The sequence below is a fragment of the Prionailurus bengalensis genome, chromosome B4 (assembly GCF_016509475.1).
Source record: "Prionailurus bengalensis isolate Pbe53 chromosome B4, Fcat_Pben_1.1_paternal_pri, whole genome shotgun sequence".
NCBI lineage: Eukaryota > Metazoa > Chordata > Mammalia > Carnivora > Felidae > Prionailurus > Prionailurus bengalensis.
Genome location: NC_057358.1, coordinates 131,520,475 through 131,534,852, shown reverse-complemented (window position 1 = coordinate 131,534,852; position 14,378 = coordinate 131,520,475). Strand labels below are relative to the sequence as shown.

The 14,378-nt window shown below is 56.2% G+C and overlaps 1 protein-coding gene across 1 annotated transcript; it reads right to left on the bottom strand.

Annotated features, from left to right (window-relative positions):
* Window positions 1-6,563: 6,563 nt before the first annotated feature.
* LOC122472724 (pyridoxal phosphatase) lies at window positions 6,564-12,357 on the bottom strand. The gene is made up of 2 exons (XM_043562515.1): window positions 11,726-12,357; window positions 6,564-7,877 (listed from the first exon to the last, which is right to left on the bottom strand). The coding sequence occupies exons 1-2, from the start codon at window positions 12,297-12,299 to the stop codon at window positions 7,561-7,563; spliced, it is 891 nt and encodes a 296-aa protein (XP_043418450.1). The 5' UTR covers window positions 12,300-12,357; the 3' UTR covers window positions 6,564-7,560.
* Between the last annotated feature and the right edge of the window lie 2,021 nt (window positions 12,358-14,378).

Here is a 14,378-nt window from a genome sequence, read left to right as displayed (position 1 = left end):
GCCTGATGCTTGCCAGCTGGGATGTACCGCACAGGGAAGCCGCTCCGGGTCCTGAAATGAATGAAGCTGGTGTCAGAATCGGGAGAAGGGAGGTGAATCCTAATTTGGGGGCTGCCTGGCTGTGACTGCGGCCAAGGACCTTACCCTCGCGGAACCTGTTTCCAGGCCTGGAAAGTGGGAACGTTAGCATTCACTGACTGGCTGCAGGATTACAGAGGTGATGCTGGGGGGGGGGGGGCTCTCTTCTGCACCCTCAAGGCCAAGGCTCCCCACCAGGGGGGCTCTCCTTCTCCCTCACTGCTCTGCAGCAGAGGCAGTGAACTCTCTGGAATATTCCCCCATTCTAACAGGCAGCTCTGCAGGCTGGACCTTGGCCACTGCTGTTAGAAATGAGCTCAGCACCTCTGGACAGGGGACCCAGGCCAGCGCGGCCCTTCCCAGACTGCCGACTCCTGCCCTGTCCTGCCCGCTCCTGCCCTGCCCGTGTGAAGGCAGTCCCTCCTCTAGCCGGCAGTGGCAGGGAGAGCTGCCAGACGCATTGAAACACCATCCACACCCCTCAGCCAACCTGACTGGCCCAGCCTGGGGGTGGTGGAGGTGACCAGAGCAGGCTCCAAAGTCCTAGAAGTCAGAGCAGGAAACGACCCCAGAGATTCTGCACCTGATCTGCTCCCTCATTTAAGGATGGAGCAGAAGCCACCCAAAGAGACGGGCTACTTGGCCAAGGTCACACAGGGAGCTAGGGCTGAAGTGACTTCCGTCTATGGAGCCAAGGAAAGAACGTGATCCCGGGATACCTGGACCTCAAAAAGTGATCTTTTCCGGGGCGCCTGGGTGGCTCAGTCGGTTAAGCGGCCCACTTCGGCTCAGGTCACGATCTTGCGGGTTTGTGGGTTCGAGCCCCGCGTCGGGCTCTGTGCTGACGGCTCAGAGCCCGGAGCCTGCTTCGGGTTCCGCGTCTCCTTCGCTCTCAGCCCCTCCCCCACTTGTGCTCGGACTCTCTCAAAACTAAATAAATGTAAAAAACAAGTGATCGTTTCCTCCTGCTCCATGAAGGGTAGAAGGGACTGTGGCAGGGTGGGGGGATGCCCTCTAAGCTCAGGCACTCTCCCAGCCTCCACTTACCTTGCCCATCCGTCTTACCTCCCTGCCTTCGTCTGCTGCCCAGACAGCCACCTCCCCACACACAGTGGGCTTCTGTCACCTTTGCCTTCCCACCTGGTGTCTGTCCCCCTTCTGATTACAGGCCCTCACTCGTCTTTGGGGAACTACCTCTCCTCTCCCAGGAGGTCTGGGTGGGGTTGAGGCCCTGCCATTCATTAGCCCTCTAGGGCTCAGGCGTGAGTCTTTATTTTTGTAACGTTTTCTTTTGCCATAATTATAGACTCGCAGGAAGCGGAGAGCTCTTTAAGAGCTTAGAAAATATTTGAGACCTGAAGAGAAGAAATGTATTGGCTCTGGAATGGTAAAACTGGAAAGCTGAAACGAATCAACCTTTACTCAGGCTTAAAACCTGGTGGTGGTAAAAACGGAAACATTTGGAAACAATTTTCTTGGGTTGAATTTTCTTATTTCAAAAGTGTGTCCAAGTCTTCCTAGAGGTTGGTCACTCCTACCTTAGATCCCCATGGCCAAATAATGTCTCAAACGAACGTATAAAAATACTTTGGAAATGCATAGCAACCTCCCCGCCCCGCCTATATTTAATGTGGGACTTACGGGGAAGGGGGAGCATTTTAATGTTTTCTAGAATATGCCTGGGGCCTGCGTATCAGAAGAGTTTTTGGGTGGCAAGTAACAGAAAACTCGACAGAAATCATTCTAAAAACTATTAAAAAAAATGTTTATTAGAGAGAGAGAGAGAGAGAGCGCGCGCGCGCGCGGGCGCGCGCGCACAAGTGGGGGAGGGGCAGAGAGAGAGGGAGACACCGAATCCGAAGCGGGCTCCCGGCTCTGAGCTGTCCGCACAGTGTCCGACGCGGGGCTCGAACTCACAAACCGTGAGATCATGACCCGAGCTGAAGTCAGACGCTTAACTGAGACACCCAGGTGCCCCATCAACAGAAATCTTAAAATTAAGGGAAACTTTCACATCACAAAAATCTGGACCGAGGAGGTTTCCGTGGCAGCTGATTCAGTGGCTCGATGAAATCATCCGGGATCTGGGTTCTTTCTTGTATGATTGTGGAGCATGGCTGCGGAGACAGTCCTAGCTTTTCTATGTGGCCATAATCCAGGACTAGTCCTTGCCCCTAGGAGAGGCCAGCTAAAGGATTTGGGGTGAACAATGTTAACATCTGCTAAGTATTCTCAAGTGAATCAGTGCAAAATACATACAAAGGGTGATTGAGCAAATTGGTCAAATATCGACAACTGGGGATCCAGGTTCATTATCCCACTGCTGCACCTTTTCTGCTGTTTTGAAACTTCTCTAAACTAAAACTTGGGGAGTCGGGGCACCTGGGTGGCCCAGCACGGAGCCTGCTGGGGATTCGAGTCTGTCTCCCTCTCTCTCTGCCCCTTTCCTGCTCATGCCCTCTCTCTCTCTCTCAAAATAAACATTAAAAAAACCCACAAACATTTTTTTCTGAATTAAAAGTTGGGGAAGGGGCACCTGCTTGGCTCCAGTAAGCATCTGACTTCAGCTCAGGTCATGATCTCCTGGTTTGTGAGTTCGAGCCCGGCATCAGGCTCTCTGCTGTCAGCACAGAGCCTGCTTGGGATCCTCTGTTCCCCCCTCTCTGTCTCTGGCCCTCCCCAGCTTGTACTTCCTCTGTCTGTCTCAAAAATAACATTTAAAAAACAGTAAAAATAAAACTTGGGGGGGGGGTATGAGATAATAAGCAATGTATATTTGGTCTCTGACCCCAGTTCCTACCAGTGTTCTTAAGACCCTTGGGATTTCCTAAGTGACAAAAGAGCTGGGAACGTCTTTTGTTTTAATGTTTGGTCTTTGACTCAGGTGCCTGACACAGAGCTCCTAAATCCCTTGGAAGTTCCTGGCAGGCATACATCACCCTAACTCCATGGGGAGAGAAGTTCCTGCACTTGGGACCCTTCTGGACCTTGCCCTGTGCATCTCTCCATCCAGCCGTTCATCTGTATCTTTACATATCATTTATTATATAATAAACCAGTAAACATAAGTGTTTCCCTGAGTTTTGTGAGCTGTTACAGCATATGATTGGATCTGAGAAGGGGGCTTTGGGAACTTCCAATTTATAGCCAGTCGGTCAGAAGCTCAGGTGACACCCGGGACTTTCGAGTGGCATCTGATGGGGGGGAGGGGAGGAGGAAGGTGGAGGTGGGGGGAAAGGGAGTCTCATGGGACTGGACCCTTAACCTGTGGACCTGTGGAGTCTTCACTGACTCTGAGTGGTGCCAGGATCGAATTCTAGGACACCCAGTTGTCCACAGAAGGCTACAGACTTCCTCGGTGCAGGAAAACCCATACATCTGGTGTCAGAAGTAGAGGAAACAGCTTTCCCTTTTAGGTGGTGTCGGAGAAGTGGGATTTGCTAGAACCGCCCAGGCTCATGGAAACGTGGTTTGGGAAGAGAAAGGAAGGGCAGGGATGAGGAACCTTCGGTTCCCGAGTAGCCGAGGCGCCACGTGGCAGCTGTGTGGTGCTGAGTTACTCATGGTAAAAGTTACCCATGGAATTTCGCGGGGACTTGGTCTACTGGACATATAAGGAAGTGCGGGAAAAGCCACACACAGGGACCATCCCTTGGTTGTGGTTCCTCTGAATGGCGAAAATGAAATCACCAGAGTGCTAGGCGGGAAGGTGATGCTAGGCCGAGCTCAGGTTTCAGTGAATCTGAGCTCCTGTCACTGGCCTCACAGCCACCTCCAAAGGGAAACATCATGCAGTCACCAGAAAGTCCCTCCAAGGCCTCTGGTCACCAAGAAGGTAGTGGATGGGGGTGGGGGTGGGGGTGGAGGAGGGAGACAAAACCGGGAAACTATGGACACCAGAGAGTATAGTGGGAAGGAGTTGTTTCATTTTGTGGATTGGGGTCACCAGCTTCCTGAGATATTAACTAGGAATCCAGGTGAAGGGCATATGGATGTTTATGGTACTTTCCTTGCACTTTTTCTGTTGGTTTAAAACTTTTCTGGGGGCGCCTGGGTGGCGCAGTCGGTTAAGCGTCCGACTCTTGGTTTTGGCTCAGGTCATGATCTCCCTGTTCATGACATCAAACCCCGTGTGGGGCTCTGCGTGGACAGCACGGAGCCTGCTTGGGATTCTCTCCCTCCCTCTTGCTCTGCCCCTCTTCTGCTTGTTCTCTCTCTCTCTCTCAATAAAGAAACATTAAACAACAAACTTTTTTTCTGAATTAAAAGTTGGGGAAGGGGCACCTGGCTGGCTCAGTTGGCAGAGCATGGGACTTTTGATCTCAGAGTTGTGAGTTTGAACCCCATGTTGGGTGTAGATTTCTTAAAAATAACATCTTTAGAATAAAATTAAAATTGGGACGCCTGGGTGGCTCAGTCAGTTGTGTCCAACTCTTGATTTCAGCTCAGGTCATGATCTCAGGGCTGGTGAGCTTGAGCCCCACATCAGGATCTGTGCTGACAGTGTGGAGCCTGCTTGGGATTCTCTCTCTCTCCCTCTGCCCCTCCCCCTCTCACTGTCTCCCTCTTTCTCTCTCTCTGTCTCAAAAATAAATAAAATAAACTTAAAAAATTAAAATTAAAAAGTTGGGGGAAACAGCCAGCCCCAAGTTCTTCCCATCTTTCTGCTCTGCCACCTGAAGTGGAGAAGTCTGTTGGGTGGGTCTCATGATCACAGAATGGCTGCCAACAACTTCCGCACCCAAAGCCCAGAAGAGTGTTTCCTTCCTCCCGCCATGTTCTTCTTTTCAAAATATTTATTTTTGAGAGGGAGAGAGAGCATGAGCGGGGGAGGGGCAGAGAGAGAGGGAGGCAGAGGATCTGAAGCAGGTTCTGAGCGGACAGCAGAGAGGTGGGCGTGGCGCTCGAGGACCCGGAGATCATGACCTGGGCCAAAGTCGGAAGCTTAACCGACTGAGCCACCCAGGCACCCCCAACCATGTCCTTCTTTGAAAGTGGGGCAAACATTCCCAGGATCTCCCAACAGCCCTCCCCTCATGTCTTGCCGGTCAGAAGTGTACCGCAAGTCCACGGCTAAACCAATCACTGGATAGCCGGGGAATCAAATACCCATGATTGGCTCAGACTCAAGCTTTAAACCAATCAAGAGTCACTTCCTGGGACTGGGCTGCCTCCCCCTTCTGATTCACAGGCCACCGCGTGCTCCGCTCAAGGAAGTCAGGTTTCTGTCCACAGGGACGGTGGGGAGGGGCCGCTAGGTCCAGAGCGGAGCTGGGAGGTGGGCACTCCTTGGGGGCGTGGGGTGGCTGGAACTTGCCCCAGGCTAGCCAAGAACTCTGCTCTATCCCCTCCGGCGCAGGTTCTGAGATGGGCAAGTGGCCTCAGCCCTCGGATGTCGGTCGGATGAGCACAGCTAAAGGCGGGTGCACCTGGAGGGCTGGAGCACCTCGCAGGGGCCGACAGTGAACTCCTCATGCCTTAGCCAGGCCGAGCTGAGTTCCTGTCACAGCCAGAAGTCCCCGCGAGGAAAAATGGGCTCTGACTTCGTGATGCAGCCGGGCTCAGTCAGCACTTTCTCTCCCCCAGAAGAACCACCCTGGAGAACCTCGCCCAGACCCCGCACCTCTCCCTTTACACAGGAGGGAACAGGCTGAGCGGGAAGGCCTTGTGCAAGCTCGCGACAAGCCAATCAGTGACAGGCCTGGAGCAATCGTGACACCTCCCCGCCCGCCCGCAGCCCCTCAGCCAGCTCACTGCGGGGGGTGGGGGAAGTCACAGGAGCATCCCAGGCGGGAGGGGAGCCCGAAGGTGGGTGGGATGGGGGTGTAGGATCTCACCTGAGCTCCCGGAGAGCCAGGACCTCCTTCCTCTCGGGTCTCTGCAGAGAGGGCGCTGTAGCCCCCTGGAATCCGCTAACGGGAGTTCAAACCCTGTCTCAGGAGACCACGCTTTCTAGACGTGTGCTGCTGTGTAAGTTAACACCGCCATTTCTGATCCTCATTCCCCAAGAGGCAAAAGGGGCCGAGCCATACAAGCTGGCTGAGTTTTCGGAAGGACTGAAACATATCAGGACGTAAAGACCCAGCGGGGCATCAAGCGCTACTGGGCTGAGGTAGGACAGGGCACAGGAAAACACTCGGCGGGGGCGCCTGGCTGGCTAAGTGGGTTAAGACGCTCACTCCTGGTTTCACCGTGGCTCAGGTCATGATCTCACAGCTCGTGAGTTCCGGTCCCACATCAGGCTCTGTGCCGACAGCCCAAAGCCTGCTTGGGATTCTCCCTCTTTCTCAGAACCAAATCAATACATCTAGAAAAAGAAGAAAACGCTCTGGGACCGGGGTGGGTCATTTCCTGCGGAGGAAGGTTGCCAAGCCGGCCAGTGCTGTGGAGACCCGGCTCAAGGCGGGGGGGGGGGGGGGGGGGGGGGGGGGTGTCCTCCTCCCGCCCGCCCCGTGGCCCACACACACTCGAGGCCACACAGGCTCTCCCGCTCCCACTTTATTAAGTACGGGACGGCTGGTTACGACAGAGGCGGAAGTGGCGGGAAGGCCCAGCCCCCACCCCCACCATCACCGACACACGAAAATAAATAAATAAATAAATAATAAATAAATAAATAAATAGCTGGGGGCGGGCACGGGGCAGAAGTGGCACAGCAAACACTGACAACACGGGGACACAAAAGCCCCCCCCCGCCCCCCCCAGCTGTGGCCACCATCAACGCTGGACTGATACCAGTACCATGATCAGGGAAACGTGGGGCTCTCGGCCACAGAAGCCCCCAGAGCCATTGGGTGGGCCCTCCCCGGATCACAACGTTTGTGGAGGGGTGGGTGTCTTCAGCACTTGACACGTGTGGACAGAAATCTGGACTCCTAGCTAGTCCAGTCAGATCCAGATTGTCAAGAGGCCACGCTCTCTCAGACTTCTGGGTTGTTCTCTTTAGGATCGAAGAGACCAGTGAGTCATTATTACCTGGTGTTCTGATCGGTCTACCCAGGAGTGAGGACCTGAAAGGGTCATTGTCACTTTGCCTTCTGATTGGTCCACTCAGGGATCAGGACGATAATGGCCGGTGGCTCCCTAGACCTCTGACTGGTCAGCAGGAACCCAAGGCCAGGACTGGAGGGAGGAAGGGCTCTAGAGGCCCCAGGGAAGGAGTTGGGGATTAAGTGCTCAGGGTTAGGGGAAATCTTCAGTGGGCACAAGGCCCAGATTTCAAAGAGGGGAGTTCACGAGGCAGGAAATAAGGCCACCTGGCTGGGTCAGGCCAGGGCGAACTGGTAGGGGCAGGGGGACAGCCTCCGGAACGGCACAGAGTGCCTAGCCACCACTGGGAGGGGACGCGAGGGCCCTAACACCTTCCCTGGGTCCCAACCCCACCAGGCTGCAGAAAATGGGGCCCAGGGGCCGGCAGCTCTTGGCCCATCGCCTCCATCTACGGGATCGGGGTGGAGGGTTGCGGTTGCTGGTCAGGTGGGCTCAGTCCTCCAACCCCTCCATCAAGTCCGCGATGCTCTCCACATAGTAATGGGGCACGAGGTCGTGCTGGCCAGACGCCAGGTAGGCCCGGGCCTCCTCCAGGCGGGAGACGCCTGTGAGCGTGAGCACGGTGGTCATGCCACAGCGGTGGCCGAAGAGGATGTCGGTCTCCAGGCGGTCACCCACCATGAGCGTGCGGGTGGGGTCCACGCTGAAGTGCTCCGTGATACACTCGAACATGTAAGGGCTGGGCTTGCCCACCACCAGGGCCTGGCGGCCCGAGGCTGTCTCCACTGCAGCAGCCAGGCTCCCAGTGCCTGCAGGGAGATGGAGACGTGGTCAGTGCGGAGCGGTCGGAGGGGAGGCATGCAGGCTTGGAAACAGAATTCCAGGGAGGCGGCGTGGCACGGGGGTTAAATGAGGCACTGCAATGGGTCAAAATCTTCCCAGTCTTCGTGTAGTGGTTAAGAGTACAGACTGCGACCAGATGCCTGGATTCAGGCTCCGTCAGCTCTGCCCTCCTCGGGAAGGCCACCTAACCTCCCTGTGCCTCCGTTTTCCCGTCGCTAACATGGCCCGGTAGGGGCTGAATGAGCCACTGCGTGTAACCGGGCCTGGCTCAGCCAGTCCCGTCTGGGGTTCACTGTTGGACCCTGGCAGCTGTGTGCCTTTGGGCAAGCCACGTGACCCTCTCTGAGTTTCCTTGGACTCACCGGAAAAGGAGGATCCAAGTGATAACTGCCCACCTTCAAGAGGTGCTGTGGGCTTCGCAGGGGCAAGCGGTTTGGAAAGCGGAAAGTACTTAACGGACAGCAGTGTGGTTACCGCCACAGGAATGTGGGCTCCTGGCATCAGAAACTGGCACAGCCCTTTTGGAACGCAGCAGGGCACAGAAACGTTCGCACCTCTGCCCCCGTCGGCCTCGGCCGGGAAAGCGATCACAGGCAGAGAAATTCAAACCGGAGACAAAAAGCTACATGCCTGAAGATGTCCGCGGCCCCAGTAACTATAATAAGCAAAACTGTGGACATGCCCAAGAATTTAACAATAGGAGGACTGTTTGGAAAAGGGCAGTCCTGACTCCCAGCCCCGTACCATGCTGCCCCACACAATGAGTCCACTGTGCCCGTCCCACAGGCACATCTTTGTGCCAGACGGTTCTGCCTTCGCATTAATGTCCCTGAACCAACGATGATGATGATCACTATTTACGGAGCACATTCTCAAGTGGGCTGTGCTGGGTGCTCACGGAAGCCCATTTCACGGATGAGAAAGCTGACGCTCTGTGACCCTGCGTAACTTATCCGGGGCCGCACAGCTTCGCGAGCAGCAGACAAAGGATGCGTGTTCGGCTGGGTCTGACCCAGTCATGCGCTGGGCCGGCTTGTCCCGGCTTGGGAGTGCCGAATGCTTCACTTTCAGGAAATTTGGTGAACTGCTTGTGAAAGCCACGATGAAAAGTCAACTTACCGTCTAAACGTACAGTCAAATTAACTGTTGAAAGCAAAGGCACTAAGTTCTCAAAACTCATTTCCTCCTAATTATCTTAGCATCACCTATGCTCTCGAGATTGCTTACATCTGTAATGATGGAAGTACTGTATAATGGTGTGTGCACAAACCTTCCCAGCTCCACAGTTCAGTGACTTTATGCTGGTAGCTTGAAATTGGCCATGGCGGGAGTACTTGTGCCACAGAAATTGGGAAATGGTATCAGTTAAGCCCCGCCCCCCCCCCCGCCCCGAGTTACGAAACAATTGTCAGTACACCACTGGGTTGACCCCAAATGCTCTGGGCCTCTCTCCTTTCACGAAGGGTGACATTCTGAGCAGTCAAGCCAAAGTTACAGAACGATAAAGCAGGCTCGACAGCAAGAAATCCTCAGGGCGCCTGGGTGGCGCCGTCGGTTAAGCGTCCGACTTCAGCTCGGGTCATGATCTCACGGTCCCTGAGTTCGAGCTCCGCGTCGGGCTCTGTGCTGACAGCTCAGAGCCTGGAGCCTGCTTCCTATTCTGTCTCCCTCTCTCTCTCTCTCTCTCTCTGCCCCACCCCTGTTCACGATCTGTCTCTGTCTCTCTCAAAAATAAAATAAAAAAAAGACAAGAAATCCTCAGCCCAGCAAATCCCCAGAGGAGGAGGGGGAGGAGGAGGGGGAGGAGGAGGGGGAGGAGGAGGGGGAGGAGGAGGGGGAGGAGGAGGAACTTCCCCAGTGTCACAGGACCAGGGCGGAGCTGACCCGGAGCAACACTCCAGGGAGGTTCGCCTTGACATCCGACCTAGAATTTGCTTGCTTTCTTGATAGCTGGGTAGGGAAGAAAAGCCATTTGCCTCCTTGGTTAGAAATTCCTTCCAGGATGGGAAGGGCTCAACTGAGTCACCCCCAAAGTGTTTTGCTCGGCTCAAGATTGGTCTCGGCCGGGTCGGCGATCTCCTTTCCCACCAGGACAGAGCTGAGCGCCCTTAGCACCCCCCCAGCCCACTTTATCCCCTCAGCCAATATTTACCAGGCTCTATGCTAGGCACTGGGCACAGAGCAGTGAATGCAACAGGGATCCCTACCGTAGGGGAGCGGGCATCCTGGCAGGGGCAACTGTGAAGAGAGCTCTGTCCTCAGACTACCATCATCCCACTTCATTTAACATCCTGTCATCCAAGGCTGTCACGTGTTTTAGTGGTGACACAGTCCTCAGACAGCAGGCATTTCTATTTGCCAGTTCAAGTGACCGCCATGTGGGCAAGAAGGTAAACACACATTTAGGAGACACACCAGGGAAGGGGAAAGGAGGGGGAAACGGGGGTGAGAGACCCCCGCTGCGTTAGTTCAGATTTTACGCACGACGGGGCCTTTATTAGTATATTTCTATACCACCGTTTCAAAGCCGCCTGTCAGTTGTGCACAAACACGGCTGAGCCTCTGCTTCCCCCTCTAGGTTGTGGGAACAATCGACAGGGCCAGTGACCCAATCAGGTGGGGCCAGAGATGAAAGGGGCAGGCAGGCGTAGGCAGGGCCTGGCCCCTCTCTCGGGCTCGTCCACACCACCCTTCCTGAGTCCTAGAGGGCCCCTTAACCCAGTCTTAACCTGAACCGTGAGCCTCCAGGGAGAAACTCACTTTTCACAGCATGGCCCAGGTGACCAGCGAGGAGGGAATGATGGGAGACCTGTCCCTACCTTCAGCCTCCTGACTTGGGTAGTGACTTGTCCACACACACTCACCACTGTCAGCTTCTGCCACCGTCTACCCTTGACTGATTCAAACCCTCCAAGATGTAGGAGCCTCCACCTGCTCCCGCCTCCTCTGCAGGCCTGAACATCCAGATGACAGCAGCAAACAGAGCCTTGGATGGGGCTGGGGTGGCCACAAGAGCCAAGTTCAGGTCTTCCTGTTCTTGGGCAGCTCACTTCCCCTCTCTTAGCCTCAGTTTCTTTATCTGAGAAACGGGACAGTAACTCCCAGCTCCAGAGTCATTTAGAAACTAAGTCAGAACAAACAGCAAGGTACTTCATGAAGCTCTGTACTAACAGGAGAGGGCTCTGGATACAACCCACACCATCTGAGCACCTACTATGTGCCAGGCACTCACCCTGATCACTCTCCCTCTGAGGAAACTGGCATGGTTAGCATTCCCATTCTACACCCAGGACAGAGATGCTCCGACGTTATGTAATTTAAGATCACAGAGCCCTGGGTCAAACTCCATCCACCTCTAAGGCTCCCCGCACACCCACCTACAATCTGTCGCTGCCAATGGTGTTCCAACCGCTCGACGGGGGGACAATCCTTCCAGGCTTTGTTCCCAACTCTCCGACCTCACCCCGATGGCGGGTAGGACAAAATGACAGGAATCCCTGAGGCTGGTTCCGTAAGGCTAGGGCTGGGGGGGTCGAGGACCTGGATTCCGCCTGCAACCCCCCTGAACCGCAACGGGCCTCAGTCTCCTCATCTGTTAAACCGAGACCCTACTATACTGACCCTCGAGTGGTGGCAGTTTCAAGAATTACCAGACGTGGCTCCCCTGGGCTCCTGCAGGGTGGGAACCGCCCTCGCATCTCTCCGGTTCCCCACCTGTCACCTGGAGACACCCCTTCCTCGCCCCTCTCCCCTCGGCGCGGAGGTGAAGCGCAGGTTGCCACCCCACCTGCTTCCCCGCCAGCCCCGCGCTCACCGGGGGTCCGGCTGCCATCGCTGAGCGGGTGCCACGGGTCGCGGTCGGTGGCCACGAGCAGGCAGTCGGGGTCGCGCAGGTGCGCGCACGCCTCGCTCAGCTTGGCGAAGGAGAAGTGCTCGTCGTAGCCCACGAGCACGGCGCGCACGCGCGGGGCCGCGCCCGAGTCCTCGCCGGGGTCCCCCGCCAGGCGCAGCCCCGCGGCGCGCAGCTCGGCGCGCAGCCCCTCGCCGCCCAGCACGAACACGGCGCCCGGCACTTCCGGCGGCCCGAGCAGGCGCTGGCGCAGCAAACGCGCGGCGCACAGCGCGGAGCTGAAGAGCTGCTCGGCGCGCAGGCCCCCGAAGCCGAGGCGCGCGAAGCGGAGAGCCAGCTCGGGCCGCGCGCGCCGGCTGTTGTTGCTCACGAACAGCGCCGCCTTGCCCGCCCGCGCGAGCCGCTCCAGCAGCTCCGGGGCGCCCGGCACGGCGCGCTCGCCGTTCCACAGCACCCCGTCGCAGTCGAACAGGACCCCCTGCGTCCGGCCCAGCACGTCGCGCAGGGCCGCGCCGCGCAGCCGCTCGCAGCGCGCCATGCAGCCGGCCGGCCGCTCGCACGCCCGCACGCCGCGCGGCTCTCCCTCTGCGCGCACGGCGCGCTCGCCCGCAGCCCGCCCCGTTCCCCGCAGCTGCCAATCGACGCGCGGGAAGGGCCAGGGGGCGGAGTCACGGCCTGGGCCGCGGGCCAATGGGGGCAAGAACCTCGGAGAGGACCGAGGCCCCGAGCTAACAGAGCCTGGAGAGCACGGTGAATCGCGGCCGCGGCCGAGGGGCGGGGGCCAATAAAGACCGAGCCTAGCCCTTCGCCCCTCCCCCTAGCTCTGCTAGGCCAGTTGCCGCCGAGTTTCAACCCCGACTAGCCTTTTAAAGGATAAACTGACGTTCTTCTTGGCCAGTAAAGAGTTACGAATAGAAAATCTGGAGCGGAGAGCCGCGCTTACGTTCCCCAGCCAATCAGAAGCTTAGTTGCTAGGAGGAAAACAGATGCCAAGGGAGATGTTGCCTTTGGGTCAGAACCCCTTGCCCTCTGAACCTTGGACGCTCCGATTCTGAGCCAAGTCCTGAGAAGCGTGTGGGTATGATTAGGAGAGAGGCGCATAGTGTCTTCTCGAGCCCTGGGGCCCTGGGCCTAGACCAGTCGTTCTCGACGCTGGCTGGTAGAGTCCCCCGGGGAACATGTATTTTGAGGTTTAATTTGCATACAAGTAAGATGTGCAGATCTTACATGTACAGTTCGGTGACTTTGACAAATGCTGTTTAAAAATACCAAAGCGACGCAGCACCCCAGAGATCCTGACTTAATTGGGTGGGGCCCGGGACTTTATTTGTTTGCTGTTTTTTAATGACCTAGGGGTTGTACTGCGAGGCCAGGGTGGAGAGGCACTGGGTCACCAGGCTGGGAGAGGCAGCCTGTCACTAAGCACCCTGGGGAGGGAAGGAGCCAGAGCAACAGTAGTCAGTGGCTCAGGCAGCAGCCATAGCGTGACTTAGCTGCCTAAGTCCCTACTCGGGGAGGCATGTGTCAAAATTCCAAGTTGTCTGACCTCTGAGAAGCCTCTGAAGACCTGACCTCCAGGAGCAACCTGGGAAAAGCCACACCCTATCAACCCTCTCTGAGGCTCGGATAATTTCCGGTCCCCAATGCCCGCTGGCCTTTTGCTCCTGTAGCAGGTGGTCTCCTTAGCCTGGCGTGGTCTTCTTTCTTCCCTGACTTTTTCACCTGGTCAACTCCTGGAAGACTCCTCTTTGAATCACCTCTTCCACGAAGCTTACCTGTGCCCTCCACACGCAAACACAGGAGTCTGGGTTCGATGGTCAGCCCCTAACCGGTTTCTTCACCTGGGCTCCCGGTGCCATTATACTTGATTCTGATTGTCAGCTCTCCTGCGTGTCTGTTCCCAGGAGCTCCCTGGGTGTTGGGCTGAGGCCGGGGTCTGGCTCAGGGTGCAGCACCCAGCAGCCTCAGCGGTTTGCAGACAGATCCATCCCTGCTCTTCGAGGGAGCCTTTCCTGCCTACTCGGAGAACACCAGGGGTTGGGGGGATTGGCATTCACGGGAGCCAGGGCTTATGGGGCGCTTCTGTGTGCAAGGGTGATGCTTTGGTCTTTATTATTATTTTATTATTATTATTATTTTTTTTTTTATTAAAAACATTTTTTTTCAACGTTTATTTATTTTTGGGACAGAGAGAGACAGAGCATGAACGGGGGAGGGGCAGAGAGAGAGGGAGACACAGAATCAGAAACAGTCTCCAGGCTCCGAGCCATCAGCCCAGAGCCTGACGCGGGGCTCGAACTCACGGACCGCGAGATCGTGACCTGGCTGAAGTCGGACGCTTAACCGACTGCGCCACCCAGGCGCCCCTATGCTTTGGTCTTTATAGGAATGTCCCGTTTCATTCTCGGAACGACAGTCCTGGGGTGGAAACTGCTGTACTGTTTCCCGGATGAGGAAAGTGGAACACTAGGCAGTAATTGCTCCGGATGTGAGGGACGGGCCCAGGCTCTGGAATCAGACCCGCGTCCTCCTTCCACGTCCATGCCTCTACTTGCTGTGTGTCTGGCAGGTCGCTTTCTGAGCCCCAGTCTCCTCAACCTGTAGGAAGGTGACCGGA

What these genes read in the sequence shown, in the direction of transcription:
- LOC122472724 (XM_043562515.1), bottom strand. Translation starts at nt 12,299, where the DNA reads ATGGCGCGCTGCGAGCGGCTGCGCGGCGCGGCCCTGCGCGACGTGCTG. An exon ending in CGATGGCAGCCGGACCCCCG is followed by an intron (nt 7,878 to 11,725) that starts GTGAGCGCGGGG and finishes ATCTCCCTGCAG; the next exon opens with GCACTGGGAGCCTGGCTGCT.